At 41.6% G+C, this 18,326-nt stretch overlaps 1 protein-coding gene across 1 annotated transcript; it reads left to right on the forward strand.

Moving 5' to 3' along the window:
* The first annotated feature begins 2,571 nt into the window (after positions 1-2,571).
* On the forward strand, positions 2,572-10,636 carry si:dkey-12l12.1. The gene is made up of 7 exons (XM_041882085.2): positions 2,572-2,734; positions 5,326-5,391; positions 5,793-5,825; positions 7,355-7,483; positions 7,892-8,008; positions 9,895-10,002; positions 10,265-10,636. The coding sequence occupies exons 1-7, from the start codon at positions 2,600-2,602 to the stop codon at positions 10,325-10,327; spliced, it is 651 nt and encodes a 216-aa protein (XP_041738019.1). The 5' UTR covers positions 2,572-2,599; the 3' UTR covers positions 10,328-10,636.
* The last annotated feature ends 7,690 nt before the right edge of the window (positions 10,637-18,326 follow it).

Consider the following 18,326-nt stretch of genomic DNA (forward strand, 5'->3'; position numbering starts at 1 on the left):
TTTCACATGTGAAAGTGTGTACGTTTGGAACCCTTCATGTGTGACATTTCACATGTGAAAACGTGATCATGTGAAATTCATGTGGTTTTTTCTGTAAGGGTGAGGAAGGACTATGTTAGGATTTTTGTAAGGTGTTCTCAAGACATTTGTTTTACCAGTTGTCAGGACGTCATGTGCTGGTCCCAGATGATCCCAAACCATTATAAGTAAAGTAATGGTATGATTGTTTTAAAGTAAGTGGTACGCTGTTCAGATAAAATATGACGCCATCTGGGAGGTGCATTTGAGGTGCACTGATCTTTCTGCTGTGCCATAAATTCTGTTGTGTTTCTCTACACATTCCTTACATATAATACATCTGTGCACTTTAGATATGACTACTCTTATCATTGATTTAATTGACTTATATCAGCAATTTGGGTTTTTTCTGTATAGTTGTCTAATGTTGGTGGGGCATATTATTCAGTTTCAATGTTACTCCTGAATCCAGGGGCGCAACATTGGTTTTAGAAGTGGGGGGGACATATATTTGTGTCCAGTCGGATAATCACTCCAAACAGCCTACACGACCGCTTTGAGGCGTCTGCATGGTCCTAAAGCACACCGTCGCCTTGTTTTGTATCACATTCCAATGATTAAAAAAAAGATGTCCCCAGGTGAGAGTTGCGTCCCTACCTGAATCACTATGATAAATATAATCGCTTTTCTTGAGTGTATTTTTATCAAAGCTCAGTTGGTATAGCATGGCGCTTGCAACGCCAGGGTTGTGGGTTCGATCCCCACGGGGGGCCAGTATAAAAAAAATAATACATGTATGCACTCACTAACTGTAAGTTGCTCTGGATAAGAGCGTCTGCTAAATGACTAAAATGTAAGTCCAAAGTGTAGGAATACAGGTGAAATCAGCGTGATGCATCACTCCAGAGAACGCATTTCCACTGCTCCAGAGTCCAATGGCAGCGAGCTTTACACAACTCCAGCCAACGCTTGGCATTGTGCATGGTGATCTTAGGCTTGTGTGCGGCTGTTCGGACATGGAAACCCATTTCATAAAGCTCGGGGATGTTGTATTATGTTAATTAGATTGATGGGTGCGTCAATCGACTCTTAAGGATATAAACTTCCACTATGTTCAGTACTTTACAGCAGCACATGTTTCTAGCCAAGAGGAACATGGCTAGAAGCATAAATACATTAAGCCTTACTCTCCTCCCTCCCTCTTTCCTTCCTCATTCACTCACTCACTCACTCTTTCCATCCTTTCATACACCTTCCTTCAAATAGGGTGCTTACTGTATTCTCCTGCAATTTTCACATCAGGACATTCATCCATTATGGCATGTTTTGTTTTTATGGCCAAATAAAACTTATAGACAGGCCCCCTTACAATAATTCACTCTTGCATACAGCCACATGTTTGCCAATATCTGAAGAAATCTAATCGGACAAAAACACACCAGCATAAATCATGTGTTGGCAAATGTACCAGCACTGCAGTTTCCTTACAACTGTCCAGGTGACTTATGTAGACAAACCCCTTACATGTATTGATGTACTTCTGGAAATGAAAGACTATACTATAGCCCTGTTAATACCTGCTGCTAAGATACACCATTTGTCCTGATCTTGTCCACATTTTTAGACAGGTGTAGATGGTTAAAATACACATTGTGGTCTGATTGTGATCAGATCTTCCTGACCACCTCCAGATTTAGTAAGGCACGCATTGTGTCTGGATATCATTCCAGTGTAAACATATCTGTCAAATAATTTGCATACAGGGAGGCACTAGCTTATCTGGTCACAATGAGGACATAGTGGACGGATAAGAGAGACATTTTAATAGACGTGACAACCTTGATCAGATAGTGATTGGATCATATTGATCAGATCACGAAACTCACATGTTAGCGCAAAGTGTAAGCAAAGTTTATATGTGTGGACTTCAGATACCCTCCGCACAACCAGCAGGTCCAAGCCAACAGAAAGGGTTTAGAGGGGCAGTCTGGGATAAAGAAAAAATAATTATACCACATGAAAATATATATATTAATTTATTTCACTAGGGCGAGGTAAAGCAGTATAAACCCAGAACTTTATCTCTGGCTTGCAGATCAAAAGTAAAACCAATTCTACTTCTCTTTTCCTGGATATCCTTAAAGTTAGCCACCAATCTTTCAAGTGCTTTCAAAAGAGGTTTGACTTAGCTCGTTTGACTGATTCTCTCTCTCTCTCTTTCTTTCTCTCTCTCACTCTGGCAGCAGTTACAGTATGTGACAATACATTATTTTTTTTTATATATAGATGTATTTTATTTTAAGCATCAGTGGAAAATGACTTTCATGCGCTGTCCCGGGCTGGTGCGTGGGAGGTGAGGAGGTTATTGGGGGAGGCATGTTTTTGGAGAACCTCAGAACCGCTAGCTGGCGTAGAGCGCTGAGCTGCGGTGTGGTGCGATGCTGTTTGTCTGTGTGAAGCTGAAGCTGGCATGGCCCCCCTTCCTCTGTTCCTCTGCATCTGGTCCTCATTAGCTTAGGAGGGGATGGTATAAAGCAGGGAGCTGACAGGGCTGGGCCTCAGTGCCTGGACCTGGACCATTATGGAAGCTGCTCTTTGGGTGTGCCTTAGTCTGCTCTGTCTGCAGGGCAGCTTGCTCCAGCTCACACATGGTGCAGACTGCACTGGGACATCACAGGGTGAAGACTGTGTCGGTGGGCAGACCATCGAAGGAAAGGTAAGGGATTGGGGCCCCAGGTTACAGTTGTGGGTTTGTTGCGTTTTGTGGAGGAGCTCCATTGGTCAGGTAGATGGAGTTCAGAAGTGTTAGTGCTAGCAGTGTTTTTTTTTGTACAAGCTATTCAAAACACTTCTCCAGACTCTGCAGTAGCAACATTAGCGCAGAAGCCAAAGGAAGCCAATAAATTCTATGAATTCTCTCTGTGTTTCCATTGAGTGTGTGCTGGGTTAAAAACAACTCCATTTGGGATATTTGGTAACCCAGCACTGGGTAAATACTGGACAGAACACATGATGGGCTATTTTGACCCAGCCAGTTGGATTATTTGGATTACCCAAACATGGGTTAATTTAACCATCAGTTGTTGTTTTTTGCCATCAGTTGGGTTGACCCAACAGCTGGGTATGTTTTAATGTAATCCATAGGTTATTTTCCAGAAGCGTGGCCTATTCGGGGTGTGGCATTCAGATAATTATTTTTGGCCTCCCGTAAGAGTAAATGTCATTCCTGTTCATCATGTTAAGTTTTTACACTGAAAATGTCATAATATTATTATTGACATATCCCAACACTGGGATATGAATAGACTCTTGAGGAACTCATACACTTGTGTAAGCCTCATTAAAGCTTCAATAGTGTCAGTGTTCAACCTTAACATGTGATAAAAACACAACAGATAAACTGCAATTACATTTACTCCCACGGGTGGCCATAAATAACTATCTGAAAGCCACACCGCTACTAAGCCATGCCTCTAGTCTTCTGAGCTGAGCCGCTGGGTCATATCTCAATAACCCAGCAGTTTTTTAAGAAAACAACCCAACTAAGTGACCCAACGCCTGCAACCCAGCAGATGGGTCAACCAAACAATCCAGCATTTTTTTAGAGAGTGTGTGTGTGTTTGTGTGTGTGTGTGTGTTTGTGTGTGTGTGTGTGTGTGTGTGTGTGTGTGTGTGTGTGTGTGTGTGTGTGTGTGTGTGTGTGTGTGTGTGTGTGTGTGTGTGTGTGTGTGTGTGTGTGTGTGTGTGTGTGGTATTTTGGCTGAGCATGTCATATTTTGGATGGAACACATGCATGGAGTTAAATAGAGTTAAACATTCCAGTAACCTAGTCAGGAACAAAGTCTTATTGTAACCTATTCTATTACTACTGCCCCCAAAAATACCCTCAATGGAACAAACTCTCTGTAGACTTTTAATGTGGCCACAGAGCTGCCATATTTGCGGTCGACATTCTTTGTGGACATTCCCCATGTTCTGTCCAACGGAATTACCCTCATCTGGCCAATACATACAGCAGATATATGAAAGATTTTTCCTTCTGCTTGCATTTTGTTTTTATATTTTGATGTGTGTATTTTTGTAATTTCTGTAATTCAGGGCTCATCTGTAAAAGAGACCTTAGTCTCAGTATAACTCCCCTGATAAAATAAAGGTTAAATAAAATAAAAAAATAAAGATGCAGCATTTCAAAAGACGATTTTCACCAACAACATGGAAGATTGAGTCAAGTATTATTTTCCGTGTGGGAAATATTCAAGGTTGTATGTGTTTTGTGTGTAATTACACTATTATAGTATGTGTAATTATATAAACGTCAGATGTGGTTGGACTCCCCGTTGCCTTGGGCAGCATTATTGAAGAAATCTATTTAAAAAAATGTTTAGTTGAATTCAATGCTGAGTTTATTTGCCTGTGCCTTTTCCCACCAAGGTCATGGTGAATGTGGATAATGGAACAGAATACATTACAGGGGTAATTTACGGTGCTCGTCAACAACTAGCACAGAACAAAATGGACTACACGAAAAGTTTTCATAATAGATAAATGAAAAAAGAGCAGAGCACACCTCGTGCACTGGAGTGTGAAGTATATACAGGGCATGCACTGACCTTTGTACAAAGTATGGTGTCCATATTAGGACAGCAGAAGTTGCTTCAGGGAGAGATATGTTTATGGAGGGGATGTACACTGTGAAAGGGCATACAAACTGTCACGACTTCCGCCGAGGCTGCCTCCCCTCCTTGTTCGGGCAGGTTTCGGCGTTCCTTGTCTTTGTGAGTGATTGTTTCATTGTGAGAGCGAGTAGCTCAGTTGAGCTACTCTTCCATTTGTTATTGCCAAGATGGAATATTTCCCTTGTGATAGTTTCGTTTTGACGCTGGGTGCGTTTTATTTATGTAAACGGAATAAACTCTGGACTTCAGTGTTTTACCTCCTGCGCCTGACTCCTTCATTCACACCTCATCACACAAACTCTGTTTTCTTATATGTTCTAGTGAAGCCTACCCCGAACTCTTACAATATGGCCACTGTTTTCCCTTACTCATCCTGACAGGATATGGTTTATGAATTGTCTCAATTAACCTATGGTAACACTTTACATTCAGTTACTGTAATACCTGTCTAATAACAATAATTACGCAATTAACAACATACAAACATGTTGTAACATATCAATTTAGTAATTGTTTAGTAAGTGCATATGAGTGGGGTTGAGGTGTATTATTATTATTACGTAAGTGGAATAAAGAATACAAGTTGTTAAAAAAAATTTTTTTATCACATCGTAAAATTCTCTTCTCTCAGAATGATGGGCTTCTGCGGCTGATGCCATCTGCTCCAAGAGAGACTCATACCCAGACAAAGCCACAGGTATGTGAGCCTCCCTCCCCACAAATACATCCTACTACAGTCTGCTCTCTGTCACAGAGGGCTTCTACATTGTACTGGATTACTTTCCACTCTGGGTTTGTGTATGTAAGACATATCGCTGTATAATGGTAACTCCCCAGGAGGAATATGATTCCAATGAGACACTAAAATCAATGCAACTAAAACGCTTGTCCCAAGATATTGAATATTGATATTAAATATACATTCACCAGTCATTGCACAGATATCTGGGTATAAGACAGGATATATGACTATATACCTCTTTACCAACACACGTGCAGGCATGCACGCACACACTTACACGATTACATTTACAGAAGGTATTTAATTTCTCCCAAACTGCATTAATTAATGATTTACATTTTTCTTGTGCCCAACAGAGAGGACGACTTGGGGCACACTCTGCACTTGGTGTAAGACATTTATATAAATTAGGCTACCTACAACTGCAAAACAAAACAATACAACCAATTAGCCAACTATAACTGTACACTGTTGTTTTTACAGTAAATTACTGGCAGCACAGTAGCCAGTAGGTTACTGTAAATGTACAGTACAATTTATAGCATATTACTGTAATACCTGACTACAGCAACATGCTGTCATTCTAGAATTGACAGTGCCTTACTGGAAGCACAGTGGTTAGTAACTGCAGATTTACAGTGCAGGCAGCTACTGCCAACAATTGACAGTATTTCCGTTACATGTATTTGATATAAGTATTTCAATAGTTTCAATATCTATTTTGTATTTCACTGGCCTGAAGTACAATTAATGTATCTTGTAACAGTTTAATAAGAATACATACATTGGTATTTCCTAATACAAAAATAAACTTGCAAGTAGCCCACTTAACTACATAATGTCCAGCAGTGTGCTTTGCAAGTGTTCATTTTTACATTTACATTTTGGTCATTTAGCAGACGCTCTTGTCCAGAGGGACGTACAGTCAGTGCATTAAACTAAGGTTGATTTTAAAAAACACATCACAATCATAGCAAGTAAAACGTTTCTGTAACCGTTACTGAGAATGTTGTTGTAATTAAGAATACATTGGTCTTCAAGGTATTTTGTATTTGTAACAAGATACCTTTTGAAGTATCCTTGCCCATCTCTGGCTAGTGCCAAGTATGTTACTGTAGTATTCACAGTAACTTGCCACCAGCTTCCTTTACGTTACTGTAATATCAGAGCAATCATACAGTACAACACAGTACAATTTGCCTACTGTACAATAAATAAGTATATTTCACTGTAATTACATTGGTGCAAGCAGGTTGGCTGCTAGGTATTTGTATATTACAGCGTATTTATGAATATTTGGCATTTTATATCACTTGCACTTCTAGAGGCCTAAACAATGGCTTCCAAACAGGTAATGAATACAGGGCAAAATAGACCAAAAGGACTTGGCAAAACGCTCAACCAGTAAAGGTTTAAGACTTGCTGCCACTCTGATCTGTCCCCTATACACATTCATTGTTTGGGCACTACTACCACATATCAGTTTAATTGGTACAGCATTCTCACTAGCGGGTGCAACAAATATAGACACGTACAAGGCACGCCTCTAAATATGTTAATGACCCAGAGTGTCTTTCTCCATCCACAACATTTTCCCATAATGCACCATAATTCACAGTATGCTGCTATAAACATACAGCAAAACAGGTAATACAGTACTTTACTGTAAAATTGTATTGTAAAATGTATAATATAATTTTACAGCAGTGTATCGGAATGCCAATGAGACCTTCCCCCATTGCTCTTTACAGTACTGTACTGTAATATAGAATTACAGTAGCTAATTGTAAATATGTTGCTGTAAATTTACAGCAATTTGTTACATTGTACATACTGTAGTTATACAACACTACTGTATTGCTGAAGCCACAGTGCTAGCTCCATGTTCATCAAGAATGCCTCATTTATTTCTGAATAGAAGTGGAAAGATGACAACATACCGTCGGACGTGCCGTTGGACAGACAGAAGAGAGAGTTGGGGAAGCACTCCAGCCTTCCTGGGTCCTTCTCAGCCAAGGGCTTCCCCAACACACTCATCCAAGTTCAGGTAACACTGGAGACAGGGAGGGAGACGAAACAGAGGGAACGGTCTCAAATGATCCAATGGGGCTGTTGTGTTGAAATTTTTGTGATCCCTTAATAACAGTGGCATAAGAAAGAATGTGATGGATGGTGTACTGGAGTTTCTTATCATGAGTTGTTTTCTTGAAGCACTTGGTATGCTACAGTGGTGGCTAGTGTCATTTTAAATATGAAGGGCTCATTGTAATGCTTGGGATAGAATAAATGGAACCGCATCAAACACATCAAAGACATGGTTTCCATGCTTACCGTTCTATTTATCCATTCTAGCCGTTATTATGAGCAGTCTCCCTTCAACAGCCTCCTGTGTAACATACAGTAGCCGGGCCCCTGTTAGTTTCTAAATGATCTCCCGGGAATGTTGTTCCTCCAGACAGAGCGGGCCAGGAGACACTTGGGCCAGTCTGGGACCAAGAAGAATAACAAGCCTAAATCCAGAGTGGGATCTTTTTCTCTGCTCAGCAACAACAACCCCAGCGCCACCATTCAGGTACACAACATTGCCATGACAACCCAGGAGCAGACCATCACATGATACAAGTCCATAGTTAATATCAGAACTTTTTGTTTAGTGAGATTCTCAAACACACTGCTGACATGAGATATGTACGGTGTCCATATTAGGACAGCCTAAGTCTCAGCAGGAGTTACTGAGAGGCTACAGTGGCTTGCGAAAGTATTCAACCCCCTTGGCATTTTTCCTATTTTGTTGCCTTACAACCTGGAATTAAAATGGATTTTTGGGGGATTGTATCATTTGATTTACACAACATGCCTACCACTTTGAAGATGCAAAATATTTTTTGTTGTGAAACAAACAAGAAATAAGACAAAAAAACTGACAACTTGAGCGTGCATAACTATTCACTCCCCCAAAGTCAATACTTTGTAGAGACACCTTTTGCAGCAATTACAGCTGCAAGTCTCTTGGGGTATGTCTCTATAAGCTTGGCACATCTAGCCACTGGGATTTTTTCCCATTCTTCAAGGCAAAACTGCTCCAGCTCCATCAAGTTGGATGGGTTCCGCTGGTGTGCAGCAATTTTTAAGTCATACCACAGATTCTCAATTCGATTGAGGTCTGGCCATTGACTAGGTCATTCCAAGACATTTAAATGTTTCCCCTTAAACCACTAAAATGTTGCTTTAGATGTATGCTTAGGGTCATTGTCCTGCTGGAAGGTGAACCTCCGTCCCAGTCTCAAATCTCTGGAAGACTGAAACAGGTTTCCCTCAAGAATTTCCCTGTATTTAGCGCCATCCATCGTTCCTTCAATTCTGACCAGTTTCCCAGTCCCTGCCGATGAAAAACATCCCCACAGCATGATGCTGCCACCACCATGCTTCACTGTGGGGATGGTGATCTCGGGGTGATGAGAGGTGTTGGGTTTGCCCCAGACATAGCGTTTTCCTTGATGGCCAAAAAGCTAAATTTTTGTCTCACCTGACCAGAGTACCTTCTTCCATATGTTTGGGGAGTCTCCCATATGCCTTTTGGCAAACACCAAACGTGTTTGCTTATTTTTTTCTTTAAGCAATGGATTTTGTCTGGCCACTCTTCCGTAATGCGCAGCTCTGTGGAGTGTACAGCTTAAAGTGGTCCTATGGACAGATACTCCAATCTCCGCTGTGGAGCTTTGCAGCTCCTTCAGGGTTATCTTTGGTCTCTTTGTTGCCTCTCTGATTAATGCCCTCCTTGCCTGGTCCGTGAATTTTGGTGGGCGGCCCTCTCTTGGCAGGTTTGTTGTGGTGCCATATTCTTTCAATTTTTTAATAATGGATTTAATGGTGCTCCGTGGGATGTTCAAAGTTTCTGATATTTTTTTATAACCCAACCCTGATCTGTACTTCTCCACAACGTTGTCCCTGACCTGTTTGGAGAGCTCCTTGGTCTTCATGGTGCCACTTGCTTGGTGGTACCCCTTGCTTAGTGGTGTTGCAGACACTGGGGCCTTTCAGAACAGGTGTATATATACTGAGATCATGTGACACTTAGATTGCACACAAGTGGACTTTATTTAACTAATTATGTGACTTCTGAAGGTAATTGGTTGCACCAGATCTTATTTAGGGGCTTCATTGCAAAGGGGGTGAATACATATGCACGCACCACTTTTCCGTTATTTCTTTTTTAGAATTATTTGAAACAAGTTATTTTTTTTCATTTCACTTCACCAATTTTGACTATTTTGTGTATGTCCATTACATGAAATCCAAATAAAAATCCATTTAAATTACAGGTTGTAATGCAACAAAATAGGAAAAATGCCAAGGGGGATGAATACTTTTGCAAGGCACTGTATCTTAGCGATACTTAGTCAACTTGCATTCAACATTGTATAATTGAAGTGTTACATCATGTCGCTGTTCTTCCAGGTAACCAGAGTACGGAGGCAGCTGCAGAAGGAGAGGAAGAACGGGAAGCCAAGAGGACGACCAGGAGCGTACTCTGCTATGGACGTCCCAGATAAACCCGAACCCTTGGTGAGACCCATGTACCCCTCCACGTATCCCTCAACCCCAACTGAGTCTATCAATCAATAAACCAATTAATCACTTTTTTGTGCCCAGAGAGGAATTCTGTTTGCAAGCATGTTAAGAATAGAGTTCATTCAAAATAGTTAAAAACCGCTAACACAAAAAAAGTTTAAAACCTGTTGTGTTAAATTCACCTCCATCTGATTTGTCACTCTAGTCTAAACTAATGTTTGATGTGAACAAATTAATAACTTGATTCTTTCCCCAGGGACAAAGACGCAAGAGGAGCGCACAGAAGAAGAAACAGACCAAGAGAATTGTTTGTTCATAAACATTTCATTAAACAAGGGACTTTGCGGAAGCGCTACTGCTTCAATAGTTCATCAACTGTACTTTATATCTTCTTCTCTTTGTAAACATATTGGTTTTATGTATATTTTTCAATTTAATAATAATGTAATATATATAATGGACACGCTTCCCTGAGGACAAGTATACAGTACTTTTGAGAACCCCTTTAATATTCTCGTTTATGATTCTTTTTTTGTTTGTTGTTGTTGGTTGATGGTGATTGTTTGGTAACTCTGTGCATATTACCAGGTTTAAATAAAGTAAACATGTACAGTGAGGGAAAAAAGTATTTGATCCCCTGCTGATTTTGTAAGTTTGCCCACTGACAAAGAAATGATCAGTCTATAATTTTAATGGTAAAAAAATGTTATAAATTGATTTGCATTTTAATGAGGGAAATAAGTATTTGACCCCCTCTCAATCAGAAAGATTTCTGGCTCCCAGGTGTCTTTTATACAGGTAACGAGCTGAGATTAGGAGCACACTCTTAAAGGGAGTGCTCCTAATCTCAGTTTGTTACCTGTATAAAAGACACCTGTCCACAGAAGCAATCAATCAATCAGATTCCAAACTCTCCACCATAGCCAAGACCAAAGAGCTCTCCAATGATGTCAGGGACAAGATTGTAGACCTACACAAGACTGGAATGGGCTACAAGACCATCGGCAAGCAGCTTGGTGAGAAGGTGACAACAGTTGTTGCGATTATTCACAAATGGAAGAAACACAAAATAACTATCAATCTCCCTCTGCCTGGGGCTCCATGCAAGATCTCACCTCGTGGAGTTGCAATGATCATGAGAACGGTGAGGAACTACACGGGAGGATCTTGTCAATGATCTCAAGGCAGCTGGGATCATAGTCACCAAGAAAACAATTGGTAACACACTACGCCGTGAAGGACTGAAATCCTGCAGCGCCCGCAAGGTCCCCCTGCTCAAGAAAGCACATATACAAGCCCGTCTGAAGTTTGCCAATGAACATCTGAATGATTCAGAGGAGAACTGGGTGAAAGTGTTGTGGTCAGATGAGACCAAAATCGAGCTCTTTGGCATCAACTCAACTCGCCATGTTTGGAGGAGGAATGCTGCCTATGACCCCAAGAACACCATCCCCACCGTCAAACATGGAGGTGGAAACATTATGCTTTGGGGGTGTTTTTCTGCTAAGGGGACATGACAACTTCACCGCATCAAAGGGACGATGGACGGGGCCATGTACCGTTAAATCTTGGGTGAGAACCTCCTTCCCTCAGCCATGGCATTGAAAATGGGTCGTGGATGGGTATTCCAGCATGACAATGACCCAAAACACATGTCCAAGGCAACAAAGGAGTGGCTCAAGAAGAAGCACATTAAGGTCCTGGAGTGGCCTAGCCAGTCTCCAGACCTTAATCCCATAGAAAATCTGTGGAGGGAGCTGAAGGTTCGGGTTGCCAAACGTCAGCCTCGAAACCTTAATGACTTGGAGAAGATCTGCAAAGAGGAGTGGGACAAAATCCCTCCTGAGATGTGTGCAAACCTGGTGGCCAACTACAAGAACCGTCTGATCTCTGTGATTGCCAACAAGGGTTTTGCCAACAAGTAAGTACTAAGTCATGTTTTGCAGAGGGTTCAAATACTTATTTCCCTCAATAAAATGCAAATCAATTTATAACATTTTTGACATGCGTTTTTCTGGATTTTTTTGTTGTTATTCTGTCTCTCACTGTTCAAATAAACCTACCATTAAAATTATAGACTGATCATGTCTTTGTCAGTGGGCAAACGTACAAAATCAGCAGGGGATCAAATACTTTTTTCCCTCACTGTATGAGAATACTTCATGAGAACTTTCCACAACATAAGTCTACAGAGGGCTGCTGTAGCTAGCTAGCACTGTTTATTTTCCATTTAGTCTATGACAGAATTGGACTCCACCTTGACAAATGGACTAGAACATTTCACTGTTCCCAAAAACCAGGCTAGTCCTTTAGCCCAATAAATCTTTCCAGCTCTCCCTCCCTGTTGCCCAGTGCAAAACCTTGAATTCCCACACAATGGGACCTGGGTAACTTCCAGAAGTTAATTCAGAAATTGCGGATTAGGGGGGAAAATGTCACTGAGCTCCAATTACAGATTGCTGAGCTACAGGCAGTGGCTATATCCCAAATGGCACCATATTCCCTACATAGTGCACTACTTTTCACCATCTTACGGCTAAATTCATGGTTAGGGTTCAAAAGATGAACTTAGCCTTAAGATGCTTTTGGGAAACCCGGGTTGTGAGTACTATGGGCCCTGGTCAAAAGTAGTGCGCTATGTAAGGAAGAGGGTGCAATTTGGGCTGCAGCCAGTGAATGCCCAATGCAGTGTGGACCAGGTGCAGAGTCTAAACCTTCAGTCAAACCTTTAGGTTGAGAGCCCAACTATTCTGTAAAATTAATGGGCGTTGGACCAGTTGATAACGGGGAAGAAAACATCAAGATCTTAGACTGTATACGCCATCTGTTTCAGAAGTCAAACTTAATTTGTAAGAAAAAAATATGTTTATTTTGAATTAATTTAGCCAGAGCTAGGAAGCTCATGGCACTGCATTAACTAATGGATGGTTTGAATGATTTTGCAGACCAGTCATATATACCCAGCAAAGCTACTCTGTGAATGTACTGTCAGAATGGAGGCTTGTTTATTCCAGGGCCATACTGTATCAACAAGGATCCAAGGTGAGGTCCAAGTCTAAGGTGTCTATATTAGGACAGCCTCAGTCTCAGGAGGAGTTGTTTCAATCAATCTCTGGCACTATAGCCACAAGGTAATTAAATACATACAGTGGGGAAAAAAAGTATTTAGTCAGCCACCAATTGTGCAAGTTCTCCCACTTAAAAGGATGAGAGAGGCCTGTAATTTTCATCATAGGTACACGTCAACTATGACAGACAAATTGAGAATTTTCTTTCCAGAAAATCACATTGTAGGATTTTTAATGAATTTATTTGCAAATTATGGTGGAAAATAAGTATTTGGTCACCTACAAACAAGCAAGATTTCTGGCTCTCACAGACCTGTAACTTCTTCTTTAAGAGGCTCCTCTGTCCTCCACTCGTTACCTGTATTAATGGCACCTGTTTGAACTTGTTATCTGCATAAAATACACCTGTCCACAACCTCAAACAGTCACATTCCAAACTCCACTATGGCCAAGACCAAAGAGCTGTCAAAGGACACCAGAAACAAAATTGTAGACCTGCACCAGGCTGGGAAGACTGAATCTGCAATAGGTAAGCAGCTTGGTTTGAAGAAATCAACTGTGGGAGCAATTATTAGGAAATGGAAGACATATAAGACCACTGATAATCTCCCTCGATCTGGGGCTCCACGCAAGATCTCACCCCGTGGGGTCAAAATGATCACAAGAACGGTGAGCAAAAATCCCAGAACCACACAGGGGGACCTAGTGAATGACCTGCAGAGAGCTGGGACCAAAGTAACAAAGCCTACCATCAGTAACACACTACGCCGCCAGGGACTCAAATCCTGCAGTGCGAGACGTGTCCCCCTGCTTAAGCCAGTACATGTCCAGGCCTGTCTGAAGTTTGCTAGAGTGCATTTGGATGATCCAGAAGATGATTGGGAGAATGTCATATGGTCAGATGAAACCAAAATATAACTTTTTGCTAAAAACTCAACTCGTCGTGTTTGGAGGACAAAGAATGCTGAGTTGCATCCAAAGAACACCATACCTACTGTGAAGCATGGGGGTGGAAACATCATGCTTTGGGGCTGTTTTTCTGCAAAGGGACCAGGACGACTTTTCCGTGTAAAGGAAAGAATGAATGGGGCCATGTATCGTGAGATTTAGAGTGAAAACCTCCTTCCATCAGCAAGGGCATTGAAGATGAAATGTGTCTGGGTCTTTCAGCATGACAATGATCCCAAACACACCACCCGGGCAACGAAGGAGTGGCTTCGTAAGAAGCATTTCAAGGTCCTGGAGTGGCCTAGCCAGTCTCCAGATCTCAACCCCCATAGAAAATCTTTGGAGGGAGTTGAAAGTCCGTGTTGCCCAGCGACAGCCCCAAAACATCACTGCTCTAGAGGAGATCTGCATGGAGGAATGGGCCAAAATACCAGCAACAGTGTGTGAAAACCTTGTGAAGACTTACAGAAAACGTTTGACCTGTGTCATTGCCAACAAAGGGTATATAACAAAGTATTGAGAAACTTTTGTTATTGACCAAATACTTATTTTCCACCATAATTTGCAAATAAATTCATACAAAATCCTACAATGTGATTTTCTGGAATATTTTTTCTCATTTTGTCTGTCATAGTTGATGTGTACCTATGATGACAATTACAGGCCTGTCTCATCTTTTTAAGTGGGAGAACTTGCACAATTGGTGGCTGACTAAATACTTTTTTTCCCCACTGTAAACATTTGTATTGTGAAAAATGCATATGAAGGAGTCCTTGCAACAATCATGCAATTCTACAGCATATCAAAATCTTTATTTAAATATTTTATGAGTTAAGGCATTATAAGTCATTCTTAATGCTTATAAAATGACTCAATTTGGGCCTCCCGAGTGGCGCAGCGGTGTAAGGCACTGCATCGCAGTGCTAGAGGTGTTACTACAGACCCGGGTTCATTCCCGGGCTGTACCACAACCGGCCGTCCCATAGCATCATCTGTTGTCCAGCAGACACAACACTTGTTCTGACAGATCTTCACATTATTCCTCCCACAATCACATTAAGGCAGAGCAAGAGTTAGGGCTCTATTCAATCTGTATCGCTGAAGCGTTACGGATAGCGCGCTAGAAATGTAAAGGTAATTTCCTATTGAGCTGACATCTGCAGCGTTTACCGTGACTGCAGTCTCCGCTAACGCGGGAACATTGCCTTTAAATTTCAATCACGCTATAAAGCTGAATTTCCACGATACGGAATGAATAGAACCCTTAATCATGATCATGTTTTAGATATGTAAAGCTCACTATCTCCGTATGTGGAGATAATGCCATAGCTCCAGTAAAGTTGAAAAAGGCCGTAATGGCTGCCATGGAGACACACTGGAGTGGAGTGAATACCTAATGTGCAGGATGATTTAGTTGATAACTTGAATAGCAAATTAAGCAACCATTGATGTCATAGCTCCAGTAAAGTTGAAAAAGGCCACATACAAAAGCAGAGCCCTGTAATGCTCTCCTGTCTGGTCTACCCAAGAAAGCCATTGGTCAACTGCAAAACATACAGAATGCTGCAGCACAGGTACTGACCAAGAACAGATGGAGAGCACACATTACACTGGTTTTAAGGTCTCTGCACTGGAATAGCCTGCCAGAGAACCTGAGGGAGGCCGAAACTGTGGAAATATTTAAAAGAGATCTTAAAACGCATCTTTTTAGCTTTGCCTTCCTTAGGGTGCTTTTTAGTCGTTCAGTTTTTGTCCTTCTTTTGTTGTTGTGTAGTAAATATTTCAGCTTTTATTTTCATTGTTTTTTCTTTGTTTTTTCCTGTGAAGCACATTGAATTGCATTCCATGTCTGAAATGTGCTGTCTAAATAAAGCTTGATTTGATTTGAAGATCTATTTATGATTGACATCCACACACAGTATACAGTGATTTGTAGGTGAGATTGTCCTGTCAATCAATTGCTCTCGCTCCCGTGACAGATGAAGCTCTATTACGGCTCTACTAATCTGTATTAAAGCCTCTATTAACCATTCAATTCCTCTGTGGTCTGACTGAGGGCTGCCTGTCTTAACCTATGATGTTAACACCTGCATGCCCTCACAGCTTGGCCTGGGCCTTCCTCAGCTGGTCCCTGAGCTTCAGGTGGGCGATGGACCTCGTCTGGCTCGTCTGCGATGTGCAGTGTCCTGGCGTATGCACACCTGAGGAGGGACTACCTGAACTTTTACAATAAGAAATGCTTGTTTTCAGATGCAAAATGCACATTTTGCAAGGGAGTGCGCTAATGAATGAACCATGGACATACACCATGTGAACAACAACAATTATTATTTAGAAAATTATTGATTCTGATGATACAGCAGCAACCGAATAGGCAATAAAACAGTATATAGTTTAAGACCTCACAGAGACAGATACATACCCTGTAGCCTTGAGGAGAGAGAGAGAGAGAGAGAGAGAGAGAGAGAGAGAGAGAGCGAGAGAGAGAGAGAGAGAGAGAGAGAGAGAGAGAGAGAGAGAGATTACACTCAAGCTGGCATTTACCTCCAGCTTTTCTAATGGCCATTCTCACACCTTGTATAAATGTTTCGCAATGTTTGCAGGAGGTAAATGCCAGCTTCAGTGTAATATCTACATCAGCTACAGACTGGAACAAAAGATCACTATGCATAAGATCAAAGTCAGATCAAAGTTTAATTTGTCTTCTGACTATACACTATATTAGGACTGTTGTTTGCATTTGAGACACACACCTTTCAGTAAAGCTCACTTCAACATAGTTACTAAAAACATTGATAATTGATATGCAAAACCATTTCCCTATGTTTTCCCCATTCTGCGTCCCCATTTGCATCTCTGAGCTGCTACCTGTCACTGTCTGTGTGGCTGATGCTCAGTGGCCTGCCTGCCTGTCGACGTTGTGAGAAAGCATTTTTCCATCTCACAGCGTTTGTCTGTGAGCGGGTGAGAGGATAGGTAATTTGTGACACGGTAATATGTGGCACCGCAGCATGACTAGCAGAGTCTGGATCAAAACAAACACTGGCAATGTCATGAGGAAATGTCCCCAGTTTTATTGCTAAATTAAGATGGATCAAGTTTGCTTTGAATGATTCTAAAAAATCAATACTGATCTGATCTATCAAAAATAATGTTGCTTAAAGGGGCAATCCGTGAATCGAAAAACAACAAAGCAGTCACCTCAGTTAAAAAGATACACGAGCAAGATACACCCGCATGCCCATATACCTGGATGGCGCAGTCCACCACCTTACACACCAACCTGGCAGCAACCACCTTAATCATGGCGATCTACGGAAAATACAATTATTAGGAAATGAACAGGGGTGGCAGCAATACTCAAGGTTTGTGCTACCTACAGTGCATTCGGAAAGTATTCAGACCCCTTGACTTTTTCCACATTTTGTTACGTTACAGCCTTATTCTAAAATGGATTTAATTGTTTTTCCCCCCTCATCCATCTACACACAATACCCCATAATGACAAAGCAAAACAGGTTTTTAGAATTTTTGCAAATTTCTAAAAACTAAAAGACTGAAATATCACATTTACATAAGTATTCAGACCCTTTACTCAGTACTTTGTTGAAGCACCTTTGGCAGTGATTACAGCCTCGAGTCTTATTGGGTATGATGCTACATGCTTGGCACACCTGTATTTGGGGAGTTTCTCCCATTCTTCTCTGCAGAACCTCTCAAGCTCTGTCAGGTTGGATGGGGAGCGTCTCTGCACAGCTATTTTCAGGTCTCTCCGAAAGTCCGGGCTCTGGCTGGGCCACTCAAGGACATTCAGAGACTTGTCCCGAAGCCACTCCTGCATTGTCTTGGCTGTGTACTTAGGGGTCATTGTCCTGTTGGAAGGTGTACCTTCGCCCCAGTCTGAGGTCCTGAATGCTCTGGAGCAGGTTTTCATCAAGGATCTCTCTGTACTTTTCTCCGTTAATCTTTCCCTCTGTCCTGACTAGTCTCCCAGTCCCTGCCGCTCAAAAACATCATTATGCTGCCTCCACCATGCCTCACCGTAGGGATGGTGCCAGGTTTCCTCCAGATGTGACGCTTGGCATTCAAGCCAAAGAGTTCAATCTTGGTTTCACCAGACCAGAGAATCTTGTTTTTCATAGTATGAGTCCTTTAGGTGCCTTTTGGCAAACTCCAAGCGGGCTGTCATGTGCCTTTTACTGAGGAGTGGCTTCTGTCTGGCCACTCTACCATAAAGGCCTGATTGGTGGAGTGCTGCAAAGATAGTTGTCCTTCTGGAAGGTTCTACCTTCTCCACAGAGG

The sequence above is a fragment of the Coregonus clupeaformis genome, chromosome 7 (assembly GCF_020615455.1).
Source record: "Coregonus clupeaformis isolate EN_2021a chromosome 7, ASM2061545v1, whole genome shotgun sequence".
Classification (NCBI taxonomy): domain Eukaryota; kingdom Metazoa; phylum Chordata; class Actinopteri; order Salmoniformes; family Salmonidae; genus Coregonus; species Coregonus clupeaformis.